Raw genomic sequence first — 22,774 nt, forward strand, 5'->3', positions numbered from 1 at the left:
GAGAAAGATGCAAAATCATTACATAAACATGAAACTGTCAAAAACAATCCTTAAGGATTTGGAGTGCGTACCTCCATGTGATCCATTGCTTTCTGCCACACAGACTGCTTCTCCTCAGCACTGTGGCCAGGAATAGACAAGATGTTGTGGATATAATTGAAGACGTCTTCCTGTGAGCACAAGACAATGCATTCAGCCCTTCACTCAAGCAGAACTCAAAGACGGCTGCTATCCACAGCAGCCTCCACAAGCATCTATTATTAGATGAAAAACTATTTGGGTTTGGAGATAATTTATAGAAACTGGCATTAAAGAGGAAGAGTAAGTGCAAAAGCCATAGGGTAGCCTCTCTGAAGTTCTAAGTTTATTCCACCTACATCAGGTCTCAATTTGTTAACCTCACTGACAAACTGAACAGTATCCTTTTGCTTTTGGTGATGCCCTTGTCAACTACGCTCCATCTGTACTGATTCCCATTTCACCCTCTGATCTCCAGTTCTCTGAAGATGTCCTTTACACCCTGCTTTGGGACCTTCACGTTCACTCCTCCCTGTGCACTCCTCCCTGTCCGCTCCTCTCTGTGCACTCCTCCCCATGCACTCCTCACCATACACTCCTTCCCATGCACTCCTCCCTGTGCACTCCTCCCCATGCACTCCTCCCCATATACTCCTCCCCATGCACTCCTTCCTGTCCGCTCCTCCCCGAGCACTCCCCTGTACATTCCTCCCTATTTCAGAGCTCATCTTGGAGTGGCTTCTGTGATGCTAAAGGTCAGTTTACACGCTACTTTTCTGAGACTTCTCTGCATGCTAAGTGTAAGTCAGTCCCCTGTTACCCTCCAGAACCACACACCACCCTCTTCCCTTTACAATATTCACAATATTTAATTCTACAATTGCTCACTATCAGTATCTGTCACTGAGTTATATACTCAAACTTTGGGAACTGCACGTTTTAATTATAGCAGAAACTCAACAAAAACCAAGTGACTAAGGCTAGGGGAGTGAGACTGTGGGGGAGGCTCAGACACAGGTGAAGCCATTTTTAAACTTACCTCCCTCAATGGGTCATGCAGGTAGCAGTCAATGATTTTGTCATACTGGTGTGCTCGCTCATACATGAATTCACAGATTTGATAGCTGGAATGCGAAAGGACAAACTTCAGTTGCCAAACAGGCAGGTGGCAATGCGCTTCTGACATTCAGAACTTTATTCAAGCGTGTGTAAAAGGGAATGATGTCATTTTTAGTGCCAAATAAAGGTCTAAGAATGTTAAATACAAGGGCGTCTCAGACTTGGAATTCACGTCAGGGACAAAATAAATGACATGAATATTTGAATGCTGCGAACCTCTGAAATCTGGTCCCAGGTATTTCAGACAAGGGTACGTGATGGGTATTAGGTATCTAAGAAAGATGAGTGCCTGCCTCTCTCCTGCCTCCTGACTGAAGATGCTGCTAAATGCTGTTTACAAAGGCCTTAAAGAGACAGTGTGCTGTCTATTTTCTAAAGAAATAGCTGGTGTTAGGTATCAATAATTTTCAATATAGTTTCTTTGTTCAAAACTAAATACAATAAACTAGGTAGGTGTTAGCGTACTGCATCTTATTTATTATGCTAAACTGTACATCATTTCTATTGCATATAACTGTCATAATCTAACAGATACCACAGGTATATTACTTTAAAAAATCTAGAGCTGGGCATGTGTATGGTGCCAGCACTTGGGAGGGAGAGGCAGTAACAAGACAAGCACACGTCATACGGTGCACATTCCAGGCTGCACAGTGAGAACCTGCCTCAAAACACCAGACATAAATAAATACGAGGATAAATAAGGTGAGCACAGGAAGACTACTTGTTCACCTTCGTGTTAAAGCAAATATACATTTCTAATTCAGGCTATACATTTCTCAAATTTTGCTAACTTTTAGAATTCATGTGAAAGGCAAAAAACAAAAACAAACAAAAAACCTTATGTTTTTGTTACTGAGGCTGTTATTCCTATGCCCTTTCTTAATTAAAATAGCAGAAATGCAAAATAAAATTTCATGTTAGAGAATTAACAGTACTATGGAAAATTAATACACAACTTCAAAACAGCTCACAATTCAGCCTTTTCTGCCATGCGGATGAGCCGACTCTCTTCAAATTGAACTACGCCTCCAGCCTGCAGCAATTCTAAAAGGACCTGAAGATTTAAAACAAATGAGAAAACACTGTGAGGTTTATTCACCCATGCAAGCCCATGACCGTGTCTCCCTTGTGTCTTACTACTGCGTTCACTACCATGTGCTGACTCTACTTTTCAAACATGGAAGGAATACCACAGCATCCTCAGGTACAGCCCGCACACTCACACTAACCGCTAAAAACCTGTGTATACCATTCTAAGAAGTCTGTTTTTATTTGTTTGTACTTTATATGTATGAGTGTTTTGCTGCATGTATGTGTACCATGTATGCATGCTTGGAACCTGCAGATGCCAGAAGAGGGTGCTGCATCCCCATGGATGGCAGGAATCAAACACAGTTCCTGTTGTGAGGATCTAGCAGAGTGACTCTAGGGTAGACATTAAAACACAGTATTTGTTTTCTAGAAGTACTCTGATCTTGAAGAAATCTTGGAAAAGCAGTGACTGTTTTCTGTGGTTTACAGAGTTGTTTTTCTGAAGCAGTTTTATAGCCCACAATCCTCACACACAGAAAGATCAGGAATTCAAGGTCAGCTCACATAGTGAATACACCTAGTGTACTCAAGGCCAGCCTGGGCCACATGAGAGTCGCCTCAAAAAAGGGGGGACATTTTAATCCAAGTGTCACAACACACACATAAATCCCAACACTCGGAATGCTGAGACAGGAGGATCATAAATTCTACACCAGCCTGGGCTTTAAACAAGACCTCATTTCGAAAACAAAGACAAAAAGCAAAAACAATAAAAGCCCAAAATAATGGTGCTCGCATCACTTTCCCATAGTAGCCGGAGATAGAGTTTGAGCAGAACAACGGTGCGGTTAGGATCTTAGGCCTGCATGCCAGCTCAGGATGCAGACGAACATGACCCTTGCCAGGGTGCCAGGAAACCTTCACCATGAACTTTTTATTATTTTGATGTTAAACAAAACTGATCTGAATTTTATATTCAAGACCCAAATTTAATCTGTTTGGAGCAATGGAATGTACTGTCATATGCAATAAAAGAGGAAAGAAACCTATTCACTGTGTCAGTTTGGAATAAAATAATGTAATGAATTGAAGACAATCTTACCAACTCATTAGAGTATCATCACAATTTTTGTGAGCAAGTTATTCAGTATTATTAAAAATTAAATTAAATTTATAACTATGTATATTAAAAAACAAAAGTAATGAAACTCAAAATTCATCGTTTCCCATTATTTCATCAAATTTTGGTGCTCTATCTGTTCTTGAGGCTGTTTATTCCCATGCAGCTGCCTCTAAATGGGGGCAGCGGCACACAGGTGTGCATGAATGGGGGTGGTGGCACACAGGTGTGCATGAATGGGGTACTGACACACAGGTGTGCATGAATGGGGTGGTGGCACACAGGTGTGCAGGAATGGGGTACTGACACACAGGTGTGCATGAATGGGGATGGTGGCACACAGGTGTGCATGAATGGGGGTACTGACACACAGGTGTGCATGAATGGGGGTACTGACACACAGGTGTGCATGAATGGGGATGGTGGCACACAGGTGTGCATGAATGGGGGTACTGACACACAGGTGTGCATGAATGGGGATGGTGGCACACAGGTGTGCATGAATGGGGGTAATGACACACAGGTGTGCATGAATGAGGGTGGTGGCAGACAGGTGTACATGAATGGGGGTGGTGGCACACAGGTGTGCATGAATGGGGGTAATGACACACAGGTGTGCATGAATGGGGTACTGACACACAGGTGTGCATGAATGGGGTGGTGGCACACAGGTGTGCATGAATGGGAGTGGTGGCACACAGGTGTGCATGAATGGGGTAATGACACACAGGTGTGCATGAATGGGAGTGGTGGCACACAGGTGTGTATGAATGGGGGCGGTAGCACACAGCTATGCAGTTAGGCATCTTCCAGTTCCATAATTTGTAACAACACACTGGAAGACTAAATAAGTCATAGTGACATGTCTATAAATCATCAAAATGTTGTTTTAAAAAAAAATCTTACTTTTTGAAGGGTTGTAAAAACAAGAAAGCAAACAAAAGAAGTTAGACCCATTGTGGTCAACACAAGCTAAAATGTTTATTCATTGGTTCTTTGACATAGATAGTTTGTTAGTCCCTGGTGAAGAACGTGGAAAAAATATTAGTTAAGCAGTTAAGCTAAAAAGTGTGACTGTCTGGGCTGGCAAGTAGGTGAAGGGGCTTGCCCCCTGCCTGACAACTTGATCCACTCAATCCCAGGGCCTATGTGGTGAAAGGAGAGACTTAATCCTGAGAGCTGCCTTTGCTACCTACACTGCGGCTCATGCTCGCACACACAAGTAAATAAAGGTAATTTTTTTTGAAGTGTGTCTGTCTGTAGACATTACATTGTGAAGGGGAAAAGGCGTTATTTATTTTTTATTCAAAATGTTCCCTGTGAGGAGTAGCAAGAGAGTAACGGGTAGGGTTGTGCAGGTGCCGGTATGAGTGTACAGGACTGCACAGAGTGACAGGAAATGTCCAGGAGAAACCCTCATCTTGTCTGCTAGCTAACAGAAAGTGATAAAAACACAATGTGCTATCTGATTGGGCAGAACAGTCATGTTTTGCTCTCACCTTATCATTTACATAAATTTACATAAATGGCAACAATCATATCAGAACTACTTGGGGAGCTAATCATTGACTATGAGCACACCACTGGAGAACACTGAGACATACTGCAAGAACTAAATCTGATACATGACAACCTGTAGAAGGAATTCTGGGTTAGCAGGGAAGGAAGTTGCCAAATCTTTATCTGAATTGTGACCTTGAACAACTTTTTATCAATCTTCAGTATCTCAAAGACTGAGGAGGGAGAGTCATCTGAATGGGGCACCTCTGTAATCAGTGTGGCTAAGGTGTGGCTGTTTTTCAAGGTTTGGCTTTAATGTTCAGACTTGGCAGCATCTAAGCACTAAAGCCAAAGCTGAAGAGGAAACACACTGTGTTAATTCACCTTCTGTCAATGAAGCCTTTTGTACTTGGAGGTTATATGCTCACACCAAGCACACCACGATCTGCCCTCACCGTGTAGACAAACAGGTATATAAAATAAGAGTTCCCTCGCTGCTATTTATACTCAGTGTAGTTAACAGGAAATCAAGTGCTGGCCTTGTTCTCAGGCAGTCTGCACCGTGGCTGGGCGACAGCAGAGCACTAGCCTTCGCGGAGTCTCCGTGCGGGGTCTGTGCGCTACACCCAGGAAAGCCACTCAACAGCCACGCTCTAAATCCGTGTGACTTGTACTTACAATTTTAAGTGGGCTGGCTTAGCACCCACAGTTTCAGTGCACAGGCTATGAAGGACCTCTGGAGAAAGTGGCGTGAGAAGAAATGGTAGCCAGTAACTGTCCCAGTGATTAATGGGGTGTGTGGGAGTGGAGAGGCGCATTCTAGTCCCCAAACGAGGCGCTCCATTCGGCAGCACCTTAGTGTACCCCCAGAACTGAACGCACCAACACTCAGGGTCCTGTAGTTTGTGGTTCTGGAACAAGCTCTGCCCCCGTCTTCCTGCCCACACTGACTGCCACCGCTGTGAGGTCGGGTCTGTTGTGCAGCGCAGCTACCACCACAGAGCTCTTTCTGAGAGCGCTGGCTGACAGGAGCTGAGACCATTCAGGGAGGCTCCAGGCACACCTGGGGGGGAGTGTCTTGACTAGGTTAGCCTCTGGCCATGCTGTGAGGGACTGTCTTGATGTTTGTGGAGTGGAAAGAGGAAAGAGTCACCGTACAGGGGGCAGCACCATTCTCTGTGCTTGGGTCCTGGACTGCAGGAAAAGGGAACCACTGGCTCAGTGCCGGCTTTTGTCAACCTCTGCTTCCTGAGTGCGTGTTAACATAGCCAGCTGCGTCAAGGTTCTACAGAGGAAAGTGCTCAGCCACGATGAACTAAAAGAAATTCTGTCTCCCTTAAGGGCTTTGGTTAGAGCATTTTATCAGGTAACAGCAAAGGTAACTAAGACAGACTTTCCTCCCAGTCTCTATCTAGCAAAGGGTGCTAGCGCTCATACCTGCTGCCTTTCAGAGTGGCGGGAGTCATCGTCAGGGCTGCAGAGGAACTCGAGGACCTGGCCAAAGGTAACAGCAAAAGTTACCCTTCCGTGTCAGCAATTCCTGCTCACCTGTAACGACACCGCCTTGTGCAGTGCTGTCCCAGCTGATGGAGACTGTGTGAAGCATGGGCTTCAAGGAGGCCTACAATTTGACATGTACACCATATGCGGTTTTGTTTTTTATTAATTAGTTTGTTTTTCAAGACAGGGTTTTTCTGTGTAGCCCTGGCTGTCCTGGAACTAACTTTGCAGACCAGGTTGGCCTCATATTGAAGAGATAAAAACTGCCTTTGCCTCCCCATGCTGGGATTAAAGGTGTTTGCCGCCATCGCCTGGCTGCGTATACACATTTCTTTACTGCTGAGAAATATAACTGAAAGCACTTCACTTTGAGGAAGCATAGACTTCAGTCAGGGTGCTTGAATCTGAATCCTATCCTAATATATATAATAAGATTTCTGCTAGAAAAAAAAATAATAATCTGAGTCTGGCTTTAGACAAGTTGTTTTAACCTTTCTAAGATTTCTCTGAAAAATGAGGATTATTAGACTGATTTTAGAGCATCTGGCAGACTTGGTAACACACACAGCGCTCTCCTGGCTCTAAGAAGTGCTCCCCACAGCACACGGTTATCACCGACTTCTGCAGACAATGGAAGTCTTCGTGCTCCCTGTGGACATGCAGGGGAGGGATGTTCACACTGTGACTGAGGACACCTGGAGACTCAGGGTCATGTATAAGGAGACTAGGATTTTCCAAAGTAATCTCTTCTCCAAACCATCAATATGGTCTTACCATCCGTCAAAGTTAGCAAATTCAGAACAAGAAATTCTCGGCAACTTAGAGTAACCAAATAACTGTTAATAGAATATTGATAAGCCATGCTCCCATAATGCTAGGCATCCGGCAGAATCATATCGCCCAGAACATATCATTAAAACAAATATCTCAAATTCAGATCCTGAACTTGAATACAGTCCCCAAGAGAACAGAAGAACCCAGCTCCAGGTCTCACTATGAGACACTCACTTGATCGAAGAGAGTTCTGTTCACAAACAAGGTGTTGTCAGGCTTTGCGAGCTGCCGAGCGAGGAACGTGAAGAGACACCCCACTTGTGATGGGGTAAAATCTGAATTCTCCACCATAACCTGGTGAGAAAAATGAATCCTTTAGGCAATACTCATCTGGTTTGAATCAAAAGCATGCACACACACACACACACACACACACACACACACAGGAGCTTCATGAGTAAAGACTCACAAGAATTTGTTTTTGTTTTTGTTTTTCGAGACAGGGTTTGTCTGTAGCTTTGTGCCTGTCCTGGAACTAGCTCTTATAGACCAGGCTGGCCTCAAACTCACAGAGATCCGCCTGCCTCTGCCACCCGAGCGCTGGGATTAAAGGCATGCGCTGCCACCACCCAGCTAAGAATATTCTTTTATGAGTGGTACAGGAGCTGGGCTCAGTACCGTCTTGAGAAGGAACATAGCTACCTGTACATTCTCAAGGAAAACACCAGGGTGGTCTTGTCATGTTTCTAGCAAACGAGAACTACACTCCAGAAGAATTCGAAGAAACAATGATTGCTTCTCTCTGAGATCCTTAGTGACTCCTACTAAAATAATTTTCATTTAATTTTGCTAACCTTACTACAGATCTGCCTATCAACAAGGAAAGAAGAATGCTGCTTTGGGGATTAAAAGTAAGATAACCTGCCAGCTACGGAATCCCAGAAGGAAGGCAGTCAGTGCTGCCTTCCTGGGGTGACGGCTGCTTGTGTGACCAATCAGTCATTGCTCTCGTGTCCTATGTCCCCCAGTACACACGGTGCTATGACAGGGGCCTTTCACAGTGTGATGGTAAGCACAGATTGCCAACCTGACAGAATCTGGAATCACCTGGGCCACAGACCTCTGGGCATCCTGTAGGTGTGTGTAGGGGGAGGGGGGTTATCTTGATTGTGTTAAGTGAGGTGGGGACTTGCCATCTTGGAGAAGGGGGCTGAGAAGCAGCATTTGAAGTTATGAACTAGGAAGGAAGATGAGTCAGATAAACATCCTAAAACGTATAGTCAGATTATATCATTATAAATGTATAGTCAGATTACATCGTTATAAATGTATAGTCAGATTACATCATTGTAAACGTATAGCCAGATTGCATCATTGTAAACACAGACAAACAAAAAAATGTGGAAGTCTAATGTTTTTCTTAAAAAAAAAAAACAAACAAAAAAAACCTACAACACAATAGCACGTTAGATTCACGGTTACAGAAGGAATCTCTGAGGAAATGAGAGAGAAACCGCTCCTAAGCAAAGCTCTGAAGTTTTATAGAACCGTAGGAAATAACAATGGAGAGAGGCGAGAACAATGGTGTGTGTGGGTATTGGGGCAGTCGTCTGCCAGGGAAACCCCCACATTCTTCTGGGACGCAGAAGCAGAGAGAGGAGAAATCAGATGACAGCCTTGCTAATCTGGAAGATAGGACACAAACCATGTGACGAAGGGGTGGACTGAGACCAGGGCTGTGCTGAGAACTGATCCTGTGTACAGAGGGGACAGTGTGTGAGGGCTGCATGGGCCCGCGGGAGGAAGGTCCCACACGGCAGCAGCAGTGACGGAACAGATGCTCAGTGCAGAGAGCGGTCAGGACAAGTGTCCCCGCATACGGACACACTGTGAGCGTGATCAGTGGGCGGATGATCCTGCCATTAGCAAAGAAAGAATGCAGACATTTTGTGACTGAAGATCCTGGATGTTGAGGGCTGTCAAGTTGGATTAACTGGGGTAAATTTACCACAAGTGAAGGTGGAGAACCCAGCACATCCACTTTAAGACTTTCAAGTTCCATTCGTTACCCTCCACTCAGAGACAAAGAGATGTGAGATCTCGCCTGCTATGAAACGCTACCCCAGGGCACTTGTTCAAGTATGCTATCATCGCTAAGTAACAGTACCAAGACGCACAGCCCCGAGTTACACCTCCAGTTATACACTCCCAGCCAGCTACATCACCACATAACACATGTTCCAGGCTGCGATCTTTAGGGAGATTTCCCAGGCTCAGTCATCAACCTGCTTGGTGCCCAAGGGCCCTTGTCCAGGACTCCAATCTCAGGGCCCAACTAGTGCGCCTCTCTGCCATTAGCCCTTCTTCTGCTCTGCAAGGCCCCAAACTGCCTGACTTTACACAAACATTTTAAGAAAGCAGTTCAAACTCACAACAGATTCCCTTGCCAACTCAGCAAGTGTCTAACTGATTCTATCTTATAATTTCATTTTTCCTCCAAAATACTTCAAAGGCCTTAAAAACCTTCCTAGGCATCCCTTGGTCTCTTGAGTTCTTTCCCTCTCTGCAACCACACAGCCCAAAACCTCGGCTACCTGTCCCCTGCCATTCATCCTCTTGAAACTTCCCTTATAGCACACTTCAGCACACGTACAACACTGTCACCAGAAACCAGTGGCCTCTATGTTCACGCCTTATTGATTCGAGGTTAATTGTATGAGGACAGCATGGAAGCACAGTCGCCTGCTGGCCGTCACGGGGAGTGTCGGAGCCCCAGCCCAGCCTCTGCATCTGCAACATCCTTCCAGACTACCGTAACTTCAAATTCAAATTCCAACTTGACCGATGTATAAATGTTTTCTAGATAGGTACTAGATTTCAGGCACTGGAAAGCACATGCTCTGGGCATCCTACAACAATGGGCTTCGGTGAATATAGTAAATACAGCACAACATAATAACACAATTAATATAGCAAGTACCACTAATAATAATCCTCAGTTCCTATCTTCAGAAAGCTCAAGTCGAGACAGGAAAATCTGTAAACAATTCTAACGCAGTGTGCAAGTGCAGCACAAAGTCTCTTGAGAATACTGAGGTGCCCTAGCCCGCAGAGAAGGGTGTGAGAGGACACAGAAGGCGGTCCAGAATCTAACAGATAAGGGTGGAAAGCGGCGTTGAGTAGCTGAAAGAGCGTAAGCCGTGATGCTGACACGGAAGCTTGGCGACTTCCGGTAAGTAAGCATGGGTGAAGAGCATGCGGAATAGCGTGTGTGTGGAGGTGGGGGGCAGAGAAGGGAAGGAATCAGCTAGAGAGTAGTCAGGGACTATAAAATATAGAGGATCTTAGGTATCATAGCAAACCACTTGGATGGATATAGCAAAAATTGCTATATACTAGGCAATAGTTTAGATAAAGTTTGTTCCCCCCAGGTATACAAGCTGGAAGCTTGGTCTCACTTGGAAAACATGAAATTTTTGATAGGCAGGGCCTGGTAGGCAGAACCTAGGTGATGGCAGACATTGCTCTGGGACAAGATTAATGCTGGCTGTCACAAAAAGAGTTCACCTGGTCCCTACACTCTCTCTCTGACTGCTTGACTTCCCCTCACATTCCCTGATATTCGATGCCATCCACCATATTGTAACAAAATCGAGGAGACCTTTACTAGAAGCCGGACAGGCAAGGCTACCCAATTTTATGCTTTCAGCTTCCAACACTGTGAGCTAAATAAACCCCTTCTCAATAAAATCTCGGGTCTGTCTGATGGTAAAAGTGCACTAACACATTTTCTAGGATCTGTTCTTCCCTCCTAACCGATAAACACAAGTTCTCATTTTTAGCTGAGCATATGGTAACCCAGAATGCTTTGGTCTCTCTTAGTAGCTCTCAAAGTTCTGGATAACGTGCCATAAGCAGATTTATAGTACGCAACTTCAAAGGTGTTTCCTTAAGGACACAGCTCCTCCTGGGTCTGGATGACATGGGCTTGTTAGCTGCAGGGAACAGCTGGCCCTGAACAGCTACACTGAACTAGACAGAACCCATGTGCTAAGTGTAATAGAAACAGAGCGGGCTCAATCCCTGGGGGTTCTGAAGCACTCTATTGGATCAGATTGCCTAGCTCCAGCTTATAAAAGAATAATACATCTCCGTAATAGACTACTGTCACTTTGAGTTATCTCTCAGGTACAATTTAACTGCAAATGATCTAACAGAGAGTCACAGAAAAATACCAGATAGAAGAAAGGCAGATCTACAAGTAGGTAGACTATCTGGGAATGTAGACGAAAATTCTTTATATTAACCACCTGGATTTAACTGGCTTTGAAAATTCAAAAATTCTGTTCTCATAGTCACCATTGCCTGTCTTACAAGGCTAATAAATAGCTGAGCTGAGCTGATGTGTACACTGCATGCACGCTCTGTATGTTACCAAGAATATCACAGCTGCAGTGTGTTTATGCTACATATAACTAGAGGACATTTTAATTATGGCCTTTTGACCACAGTAATCTAAAAGGAATAAACCTCTACTTTACGGGCAGATGAAGAGTGGTAACGCTAAGCTTTTCATGGAAACCTTCTGAAGAGCTGAGCCAACACAGGACAAGAGCCCGTCTGTCTCTGCACGCATGCATAGCAACAGCACGAAGCCTAAAATAGGTCTTTGCCAACTCTGAAGCTGGGTTGAGATAATCCTCAAATCATTTTTAAGTGACAACTGCCGTCTTCATGCCACAGCAGAGCATGGTAAACCATAGTAACCAATGGAGGCTGGGAAGAGACAGCTCCTTGGCATTATTACTTGTTAAAGCTGTCTCTATTATTACATACAGTCAGACTAATAAAGTGATTGTCACAATAAGATTTCTAGAGGCTCGTACACTGTACCCCAGCATCCAGTCTAACACTATGACACAGTAAGCTTTTTCAATTAATCACTAATATTTCATTCACCTCTTGAGGACCAAACACCATAATCTAATACTAGCACTGCAACAAATGGCTCCACTGAACAAATTGTTTCAAATCTTGCTATAAAAAGTTCAATTCGCTTAATATAGTATCAATCAATAGAAAGACATGCACTCTTTGAATACTTGCTTTCAGTAAAATATCCACAATGCGTTGCTGGTATTCCACGGCTTGTTTGTCATTTTTAAAATCTTCAAAGGTCTAAAAGAGAGAAAGACAAAATTGAAAATAAGTGCTTTTTGCTAATTTTGGAAGGAAACAAATTGTTAAATCCCCCTTTTAGCAAGAAACAACAGAATTTATTTTCTTTTATAAAATGCCTCAATGATTATTAAAGCATTTGAGAAATAAAATGAGGATAATCTTTGTATTCTAATTTTTAAGGAATATTATTCAGTAATATCCAGTAATTTCTTCAATTCAGATACATTTTGTGGAGAAAATATGCATTCAGAATGTTATCCACCCCAGCATGGTCAAAAGTAACTGGAGTCTCATATGGTGAGTACAAATATTTCAAATACAAAGAATGGCCATTCATAGGTGATGTTTCTTATATTACAGCAGCCAAGCCAGGAACATGGACAGACTGTCTTTCCACAGAAATGACACAGTGTAAAGCCTACACAAATTTACAAATACAGTTTGTTTTTGCTATGTGGTAGTGGCACATGTTTTTAATCCCAGCATTGATGAGGCAGAGACAGGTGAGTCTCTGAGTTCAAGGCTAGCCTGGTCCAGGATAGCCAGGGCTACACAGAGAAACCTTGTCTTGAAAAGAAAAAAAGATTTATTTTTAAATATTTACTTTTACTATTTTTAATTCCATGATTATATAACTTGTATAATTAACTACATTATATATAATTATATATACACACATAAGCACACACACACGGGGTGGGGGATAGTGGGAGTTCTCTACAAGAGTACAGGTGCCTGCAGAGGCCAGAGGTGCTAGATGCCCCTGGAGCTACAGGTGGTTGTGAGCCACTGACACAGGTGCTGGGAATTGAACTCAGGCCCTCCAGAACAGTAATACATGCTCTTAACCACTGAGCTCTCTCTCCAGCCACTCTTTAAGATTCATTTTCTATTTCATGTGTATGAGTGTTTTGCCTACATGTATGTGCATCTACCACATGCCTACCTAGTGCCAGTGGAGGTCAGAAAAGGACATCAGATCTCCTGTAACTGGAGTTACAGATGGCTGTGAGGTGCCACATAGGGGCTAGGAATCAAACCCAAGTCCTCCACAAAAGCAGCAAGTGCTCTTAACCACTGAGCCCACTCTAGTCCCAGTTATGTCTTATATTTATGCTAACATATTTCTATGAAATTAAGCAGAAAACTACAGCATTTAATATTTCATGACAGTCTACATTCTAAGGTCTTAAAATGAGTATGATATATGATAGTGTTGTCATACAACCGAAGTGATGAAGAAGAAAGTAGAGTAGTCACAGATAAACACTAGGGAACCTGGGATGCTAAACACACAGAGCTGTCCATTAAGGGGAGGAATGCAATGTTAGCTGCCCAAAAAGCTGGGGCGGACAAGCTTTCCAGCCTGGTGTCGCTGCTCTGTGTCTGTGGCTGGAGACCACACCAGATCCTCCCCCACGCCATTATCAAAGACTTGTTTTTCTCAATCTATAGAACATGTCTTTATGGAAAAATGTTAAGTAATCGTTATTTGCTAATTTCAGATGGAAACAAATTACTAAATTCTCCCTCATCTCTGTACTCTATGTACAGAGCCTTTCTTTACAGAAGGCGTCCTGTGGAATCTCAATGCAGTCATGTCCAATCTTTCTTTAACTTACTTTGTTCCTCAAGGAGATTTATGTTTAATTTGTTGTACACATGAGACTGAGTTAATTATCACCAGGAAAATTTTCACCGAGTTATTCTGCACTTAAATATGCCTATGATACCAACACCAGCTACTGAACCGTGTGGAACTGAACCTTCTTTCCTCCCTTTGACCACCTCTCTGCAGGCCTGTGGACTGGGCAACCTGGAACCAAGTCCTCAGGACAGAAAGGTGCAAAGCCACAGGTTAGTCACTACTCAGATTAGTGCTTGGAAATAACTAAAGTGCCATTTACTGTCATGAAAAATTATTTTCATGATTTCTACAATTAAGAAAAAGGGTTTTCAGGGATAGGCATTTTAAAATAATCGTGGTTTACAGCTGTGCAATTCACAACAGCCAGGAAATGGAGCCAGCTTTGGTGCCCATCAACAGATGAATGGATAGAGAATATGTGGACCATACACACAACACAATTTTATACAGCCATAAAGAAAAGTGAAATTAGGAAATCTGCAGGAAAATGAATGTAATTGGAAATCATTATGTGAAGGAAATAAGCCAGACTGACAAAGACAAATATTGCATGCTTTCTTCACATGCAGAACCTAGTTTTACAGTGTTTGTGCATCTGCATGTTTGTGTGTGTGTGTGTGAATTTACAAAAACAAAGTATAATGAATGCATGTATGAAGATGCCATGAGGAAACCAAGGACTTAATATGATAACCTAAAAAATTTTAAATGTATTTTAATAATAAAAAGTGTAAAAATAAAGAAAAATAATTATGGCATGGCTTCTGAAAGGCCAATATTTTTAAGCCTAATTACCAGAACGAATTACCATATCCTCCAAATAGTGCCAAGCACAGCACTTAAAATTTTTTTATTAGTCCTTAATGTGTTCTGAATATAAAATGCATCAAGAACACTAGATTCTGAGTGGCAACATGAAAGTAGAATGTTACAAAAGCACTAAGTCCATACAGGACTACACACAAAGGGATGGAAACTGAGTCACATGGGGCACACTGAGCAGGAGTGAAAAAAGACCCCGGAGCATCTTCTGCTGGTTTGCACTTAGCACCCCTGGTTCTGAGGAATGCTAAATAACATAGAAACAATGGTTGCTATGTTCTTGATCAAGGAAACAGACTGCATGTTGTCCTCGTGGACGGTTTAAAAGGATCTGCACAGCCATGGGCTTTCAAGACTCTATCAGTTCTATTCAAGAACCTGCTAGCCTTTAAATGGACCACGGATTTTCTCTAGCCTCTCTTTCCTCGGTTTCGCATGCCTTCCCTTTCTATTTCTGCCTGGCATGTGGCAGGCTTTAAAAACAACGACTGAGAACATAACAGCTTTTCATCTATTCTCCTTTGGGCCTCCTAGCTGCTGCACCTGCTCCCCATCTCCCTCTTCTCCTGTCCCTTCCCCTCCCCTCAGATGAGCGTCCACTCTGGACCCTCTCAGGTGTCCCTGCCTCTGACCACGTCTCCCTTTCATCAGTAATAAATTTTTTCCTCCACTACCAAAAAAGGAAGGAAGGAAAGAAGGAAGGTAGGAAAGAAGGACAGGAGGGAGGGAGGGAGGGAGGGAGGGAGGGAAGGAAGGAAGGAAGGAAGGAAGGAAGGAAGGAAGGAAGGAAGGAAGGAAGGAAGGAAGGAAGACAGCCATTGTATTAACAAGTCAATTGTTCACACAGAAAAATAGAATAGGAGGTCACAGGAACATTTATTAATCTGGAAAGTTCAACCAGGAGATATTTCTATACTTAAATATGTGAAGTGTGTCTTAAATATGACCCTGTCTGAGGACAAGAGGATGGGTAAGAAAATATCTCAGTCCCATCTTCTGACATTAGAACGTGAAACACACACACACACACACACACATACACACACACACACACACATATTCTCTCTCTTCCTCCCCCTCCCTCCCTCCCTCATCCCAGGCTGCTACTGCCAGATGTCACTCAAGATGCAGAGGGCCCTATTTGCTATAAAGTATTATTCAACTGCTAATCAAAGGCATGGAGATTTAGCAGGTGTTACAACAGTGAGACGTGAAAGGGAACTTCCACAGCACGTTCCTCCCGGCAGTCTCCAGCCACTACCCTAATTAAATGAAAGTGATTTCAGCTGGGACCTTCCACAGTCCACTCAACTGCAGCTAACTCTACCGCACTCATTACATCTCCCTCAGAGCTCATCCGTACTGTGGACACTGATGACGTAATGTACGGAATCAGAGGTCGTACCACCTAGCCAAAAGCTTTTTAAAAAACAAAAATGTTGCACTGGAGAGATGGCTCAGCAGTTAAGAGCACTGACTGCTCTTTCACAGAACCCAGGTTCAATTCCCAGTGCCTGCATAGTAGCACACAATTGTCTGTAACTCCAGGAACTGACATCCTCACACAGAAATGCATGCAGGCAAAACACCAATGCACATAAAATAAAAGTAAATAAATTATGGGAAACAGTACTCTGATTTTATAGCATTTTATAAATACAAAAAAAAACTAACAAAAATGCAAGGAAGGAAAGAGCTGCATTTCAACTCCTTACTCACCTGCTGGAGCATTACTAGTAGGTGGGATCTTCTCCTAATTCACACACATGCATTCACACACGCATGCATCTTTGGATCACTTGGAAATACTTTAAGAATCACAGTGTCCCTTACCAGTGCCAACACGTTCAGAAATTCTCTTGTGTCAAAATGTAGCAAAGTCCGAACATACGGATAGACTTCTTCCTCAGAGGACGCCTCTACGGAGTGCAGCCGAATCAGAAACTCAAACACCTGCGGGTTGGAAGCAACTGTTGATTATCTCCATCTTACTGGAGCAAGGATCACACGTGGAGGAAACACAGGCGGGCTGAAGGTCACTTTAAACTGCCACCGTGTCCCACGGTGTTTCTTTTAAACCCTCTCTTAACCAGAATGTTAAAGTTGGTGATGGTGCAGATTCCTGTCCTTAGAGTGGAATTCCCGAGTTATGTTTCACGTCTAACTGCAGTTTGTCTGCAGCCATTACACTGGCTAGCTTTATGTCAACTTGACACAAGCTAGAGCCAAATGAGAACAATGCCTCTGTAAGATCAGGCTATCGGTAAGCCAGCCTACAGGACGTTTTCTTAATTACTGATTGAAATAGGAGGTTCATTTCATTGTAGTCTGCCTGGGCTGGTGGTTCTGGGTTCTAAGAGAAAGCAGGCTGAGCAAGCCAGTAAGCAGCTCCCCTCCATGGCTTCTGCTTCAGCTCCTGCCTCCAGGTCCCTGTCCTGTTTGAGTTCCTGTCCCAACTTCCCTCAGTGGGGGAGTATGTTGCACAAGCTGAAACAAATCCTTTTCTCTACAAGATGGTTTTATCGATGGTGTTTACCACAAGAAAAGCCCTAACTGAGACAGCCATCTTAAGAGGTCCAGACAGCAAAACCACTGCATAATAATACTCACCTGGTTTTTAACCAAGGGAACAAGATCTTCAGGGATGTCACCGAGGGGATAGGCACGACCTGCCAGGCAGCAGCTAGAAAACAAGAAGAGGTCTGATGGCCATAAGGGGATAACGTCACATGTGTAACAGCTTCAACCCTGAGACGTTGCTTCCGTCATGACGCAGACTCAACTTTTGTCAGGTCAGGGTCACAGCCAGGTCGCTGCTGCTCTGCAGAGCTGAGACCAGATAAGGGCAATGTATACTTCCAGAGGCCAGAAGAAAGGGTCAAAAGAGAAGAAGGCTACAGTGATTGGTCCAGAAAGGAAGCTGACATATAAATTGCCCTCACAAGTGAGGTCTGTTGTAATTAAAGTTCCTCCAGGCCATGATGAGGTCTCAAGGTGGAAATAAAACATTAGACAGAAACAATACAATATGGAAATCTGAACATGATGGGGTCTTCAAGGGAAGGAGAGACTTCCCTTTAAATTCCGGAGATGTCTTGCATTAAGGGAACAAGAGAGGGAGGAAGGGGAGAGCGGAGAACGAGGGGGGAGAGGGAGGGAGAGAAGAAGAACGAAAGAGCTGCCATGAGCAGGATGAGGAGGGAAGGCCAGAGGAACCAATACAGCCATTATTGGTCCCTGAGGACTTTTGGACCAATCCCCCAAACAACAGCAACGTTGGACTTATTATAGTCTTTTAGAGTGGGTGAAGCTTGTCACTTGAGCCATCACCGCATGGGGGACCTGGCAGGGAGCACAGTGGAGCCAGGTGCCACATCCTGAGAGCTGTCAACTACAGTGCAGCTTCCAGGGAGCGATGGAGGGAGTCTGGCTTAACTCAGACTGTGGAGTCAGGTCTGAAGCTGCAGGCCCATGTTCTAACAAAGACTTCTGAATTGTTTCACCAGAAAGCTTCCAGAAAGAACCGTACTAACACTTAAACACCACATGGTAGCCCATAAATATGCATAATTTTTATGTTTTCAAGTGCTAGTTCAAGGAAAAATATAAAGATGATACTCAGTTCAGAAACCCTGGGTGATGGGTACAGTTTCACCTCTGTCACTAATGTCTCTGTGACTGAAGCGAATCTCTTGTCCTTATTTGTAAAACAGGGTAACACACATCACCCAGACCTTCTGGAGGAAAACGTAGAATACACTACACAGCAGGTCTCTCGACCACCAACAGAGAATTCTTCATGGAGACTAGCTGGGCACTGTTGGGAGTTAACACAAAATGACTTTAGATACTGCCAGACATGGAACCTGCTCTACAGAAAACAGCTTTGAAAGATTGGAACTAGACAGACAGGATATTGTCATACCACCTCAAACACGGGGAGTCAGGGACAGTTGGACACATCAGAACTCTCACCTGATGTACACCAGGAGCTTGTTGCCCATAACAACTTGCTCATCTGAAACAGAAAGAAAGGCACTGAGCACGTCTCTCTCTGACCTTTTCAGAGCTGAAGCATCTATGTGAAGAAAACTGTCAAAGCTGGCCTTAACAGGAAGTAAATGTGTTTCCAAATAACAGAAAAGTGAGATGCTGATTACTGCCATGTATTAAATATTCCATTAGGTTGTATCTGTAGACACATGAAGAGTTAAGTAGATGCTTACGTATTGCTGTTGACAGCCTGGGGACAGGGAAGGGGAGAAAAGCTGGCGACCTGTAGACCAGGGCCAGTTACTACTGAGATGCAGTTATGGTGTGTTCTCATCGGTCACACAAACACCTACCAGCCACAGTGCACAGGGCGCAGGAGGCCATGTTTCCAAAAGCTTAGAATAATAAGCCTTGAGTAAAGAGCCTATTCTAAACTATGTTTAAGAGATTCTGTTATTTGGTGAGACTTTTAGAACACCAAAAAGATAACTCGATGAGTTTTTAGCCTAAGGGGTAAAGGTGCACGCGAGGGACTACCATCAGTGAGGTGAAGAGCCTGGGAACACTGTGGAGGGAAGGATGTTGGGAGCTGTTATTGGTAATGAAGAGCTGGAACTTCTGGTTTTGTAAAAATCCTAGATATAATTCAAGGAAGAAAATCTCTTTATCAGTAATCTTCAAAAATACAAAAACTCCGTGATGTTCCGACAAATAAAATTGAACTTCTCAAAACTAGATGAATAGTTATATTTTGCTTTAATTAAAGTGCTATTTGATCCACCCCAACTAGTATGGCACATGACAGCAATCACCTCATGATGCACCAAGTTCAGGCTCATTGACTGATTCAGCGCATGTGTGCAGGCGTAAGTGCATGCCAGGAGGTTAGAAGAGAACTCTGGGAGCTGGAGTCAGTCTTCTCCTTCCACTGTGTGGTCTTGGCAGCAAGAGCCTTTACTCACTGAGTCATCTTGCTGGCACAAGATTTTATAAATATTTTAGTTGTTTATTTGTTAGAAATCTCAAGAAGAGTATATCTAGCTTGTAGTATATTCCTAGTGAGCTGAATCTATGAATAAGCATGCCCGTCTCCACCATCCCCTTCCCAGGAGCTCCTTTGGAGTGGGAAGTCTGTGATCTGGCCTCGAAGCAGCCAGCATAGATAGTGTCTGACATGCAAGCAGGTGGTCAGTGGATGTGCAGAGACCGCAAACAAAATCTAATTCGCTCTCCACTGCTCAAGTCTTTCCAGTGTGTTCTAGAGTTTTGTCATAAAAACTCAACAGCTCCATCTAGATTCTTCAGTGCTATATTCCACATCCATTTATGGTAGATTTGTGTGTAAAAGCCAACTTTCAAGCCTGTTTCAATAATATAAGGTTTGTGCTATAATTAAATATAACAGATTAAGACTGAACGAAATGACTCCCGCCTCCATCATTGTAAACAAACAAAAAACCCTGCAATCTGGCACTTAATACACAAAGTAACTATGCGGATTTACAGAAGAGCAAGAAGATGCTAACAACCTGAGGACACCCAGAGTTCTCTTCTCCTGAGGCCTTTCCCTTAGGATTAAGTGCACTGTGACCTGCACACCTGAGACAACACTCAGGAAGACGTCTAGTTTCTCTAGCTTAAGTGACAGACAGAAATCCCAAGAATGAGGGCTCTGGATGCAGCTTGGTGGCAGCACTGCCTAGTCTGCATGGGGCCCTAGGGTCAAGCACACTACCAACCCGCCAGCTCCCTTAAGAGCCATCCTTACTACAACTGCCCAAAAAAATGAACGAGGAACTACTCAGTGGGGAAACAGCAGAATCCAGAGTCTCCACAGCACCCTTCCGAGAGGAGAGCACTGCTCTCTCTGTGAGAAGAGTCACTGCAGCTGCCTGAGGCACTGCTATCACTGAGGACTAAGAAGAATGAATCTGCAAGGATTTAGAAGTCCAACCTACTCCTGGGATCCCAGCAGCACAGCACACGTGAGAGCTGCACACACCCAGGGAAGACCAGTGGTGGTCGTACTCACAACCAGAGGCCGATGCTGAAGCTCTGCCCATGAAGCTCAAAGGAAAACTCTCACCTGTCAGAGAACTGAAAACTCCTAAACAAAAGAAACAAGTAGGTCTCCCTGACCGCTATTAGTGGGAGGGGCTGGCCTGGTATTCTTGGGTGGAGTCAGTCTCAGGGCCACGACCTTGTAGACTGTTACTGTGAGGTCCTCACAAGTCCCAGCAGAGTCAGCACCACACTACTGGACATCCAGATCTGAGGACTCAGGAAGAACCAAGACAACTACTGAACCAAATGAAGGAAGGCAGAAAACAATCCCCATAAAACGCACTGTCTGCCATGACTGGGTCTGGACTCTGTGTCCCTGATGAGAGAGTGGCAACCGGAGTGTGGGTGGCATTTTCAGAAGGAAAGGTGATGGAGACAATATGGTGAGAAGCCAACGGTGACTGAGAACAGAGACCATCAGAACACCATCATCCTAGTCTGGGGCTGCCTCAGATAAACTCAGAAGAGGGCCATGTGCCACAGGACCGTGTCAAGGCATTGGCTACAATGAGCACTTCATCAGAGGTGTGAAATCCGTATCTGAGCTTGTCACACACTATCTACCAGTTTATTAACGAAAAAACAACAGACAGACAACTGTCACACGAGATTCCTGGTCAAAGACACTAGGAGGACAAGGATCCAGATAAAGATCAACAGGTTCTGATGGTCTTAGTTAGGGTTTCTATTGCTGTGAGGAGACACCATGACCAGAGCAACTCCTATAAAGGAGAGCATTTCATTGAGATGGCAGCTTACAGTTCAGAGGTTTAGTCCCTTATTAACATGGGACATAGTGGTGTGCAGGCAGACATGGTGCTGGAGAGCTGAGAGCTCTACATCTTGCGCAGGCAACAGGAAGTGGTCTAAGCCAGTGGGCATGGCTTGAGCATATGAGACCTCAAAGCCCACCTCCACAGTGATGTACTTCCTCCAACAAGACCACACCTACTCCGCCAAAGCCACACCTCCTAAGAGTGCCACTCCCTTTGGGGGCCATGCTCTTTCAAACCACCACAGTGACATTGTCGACCCTTGGAACTGTATCACTGGCTAGAGAGTGTAGATCCTGCACAGGCTTAATGAGAGCAGCCACAAGTCAGAGGACTGACAGGGTGGGTGGAAGCGAAAGGGGAAGCACTAATCTGTACAGTTACTGAGGGCGAGAGACAGGAAAGACCCACAGAGCAGCAAAGGAGCCCTAGCGGGAGATGTACTGACACTTCTCTCTGATTGCACAAAGTCACAGTTTTTTAAACCGTGGAGAATGGGGCTTTTTGTGCACAGTTTGGTGGCCGCAGCTTATCTCTGGGTGGACTGAGCAGAGGCTGGGGTGCCCCAGATGGAGCAGGGCCTCTGAGTAAGCAAAGACCTTCTCGGGTTTGTCTTCCAAGTTTCCCAGGTACAAATGCTTCAGATCCTAATGTGTGCACGGTGTGACTTAACAATTTCATAAACAGCAACTTCCATATGGAGTCAAAACCTTCAATGCAGCTCACAAACTTTTGAAAAGCAATAAAAAATTAATTTATACTGTTGCTTCAGTTCAGCTAAATGGTAATTAGGAGAGTCTGGTGGGAATCTACTTTCCCATTTGAACTAAAGACATTCTGATATCAGTTACCAAGTCTTTAAGAATTACTTCACAAAAGGAGTTAGGCTACATTAAATTTGAAACATTAAATATCATCACAGATATAAGCAATTTGAAGATGTCCCATGAAACCGTCATTCATCCAAATGATAAACATTTTCTGAATATTAGCTATAAAAACTGGAAGAACTGAGGCATGAGACAGAACAATGAAATAACAGTAAAGATCTCTGTACCCATTTTCAATAAAGCAATTACAGAAGACAGGCAGGACCTGGAAGACTTGCATAAAACCATAAGCCAATACCAGGAAATCCCCCTAAATAGAATACTCTCAGCACATTCCCAGTATTTGAAACACCTCTAAAACAGACCAGACACTAAGACATAAAATAAATATCACTAC

General features: G+C 43.9%; 1 protein-coding gene across 6 annotated transcripts in view; it reads right to left on the minus strand.

The window, feature by feature from the left end:
• The window catches only part of Vps8 (VPS8 subunit of CORVET complex), a 212,800-nt gene that overhangs the window by 99,035 nt on the left and 90,991 nt on the right, over window positions 1-22,774 (minus strand). For all 6 annotated transcript variants that reach the window (XM_087902093.1, XM_087902102.1, XM_087902095.1 and 3 more), the window contains 9 exons: window positions 18,693-18,735; window positions 17,328-17,400; window positions 16,551-16,670; window positions 12,173-12,244; window positions 7,301-7,420; window positions 6,230-6,286; window positions 2,112-2,194; window positions 1,058-1,142; window positions 72-170 (listed from right to left, as the gene is read on the minus strand). In XM_087902093.1, the coding sequence (XP_087758219.1) occupies window positions 72-170; window positions 1,058-1,142; window positions 2,112-2,194; window positions 6,230-6,286; window positions 7,301-7,420; window positions 12,173-12,244; window positions 16,551-16,670; window positions 17,328-17,400; window positions 18,693-18,735 (752 nt within the window). The remainder of the gene's footprint in view (window positions 1-71; window positions 171-1,057; window positions 1,143-2,111; window positions 2,195-6,229; window positions 6,287-7,300; window positions 7,421-12,172; window positions 12,245-16,550; window positions 16,671-17,327; window positions 17,401-18,692; window positions 18,736-22,774) is intronic.

This window comes from Myodes glareolus, chromosome 2 (genome assembly GCF_982192425.1).
Source record: "Myodes glareolus chromosome 2, mMyoGla1.1, whole genome shotgun sequence".
Classification (NCBI taxonomy): domain Eukaryota; kingdom Metazoa; phylum Chordata; class Mammalia; order Rodentia; family Cricetidae; genus Myodes; species Myodes glareolus.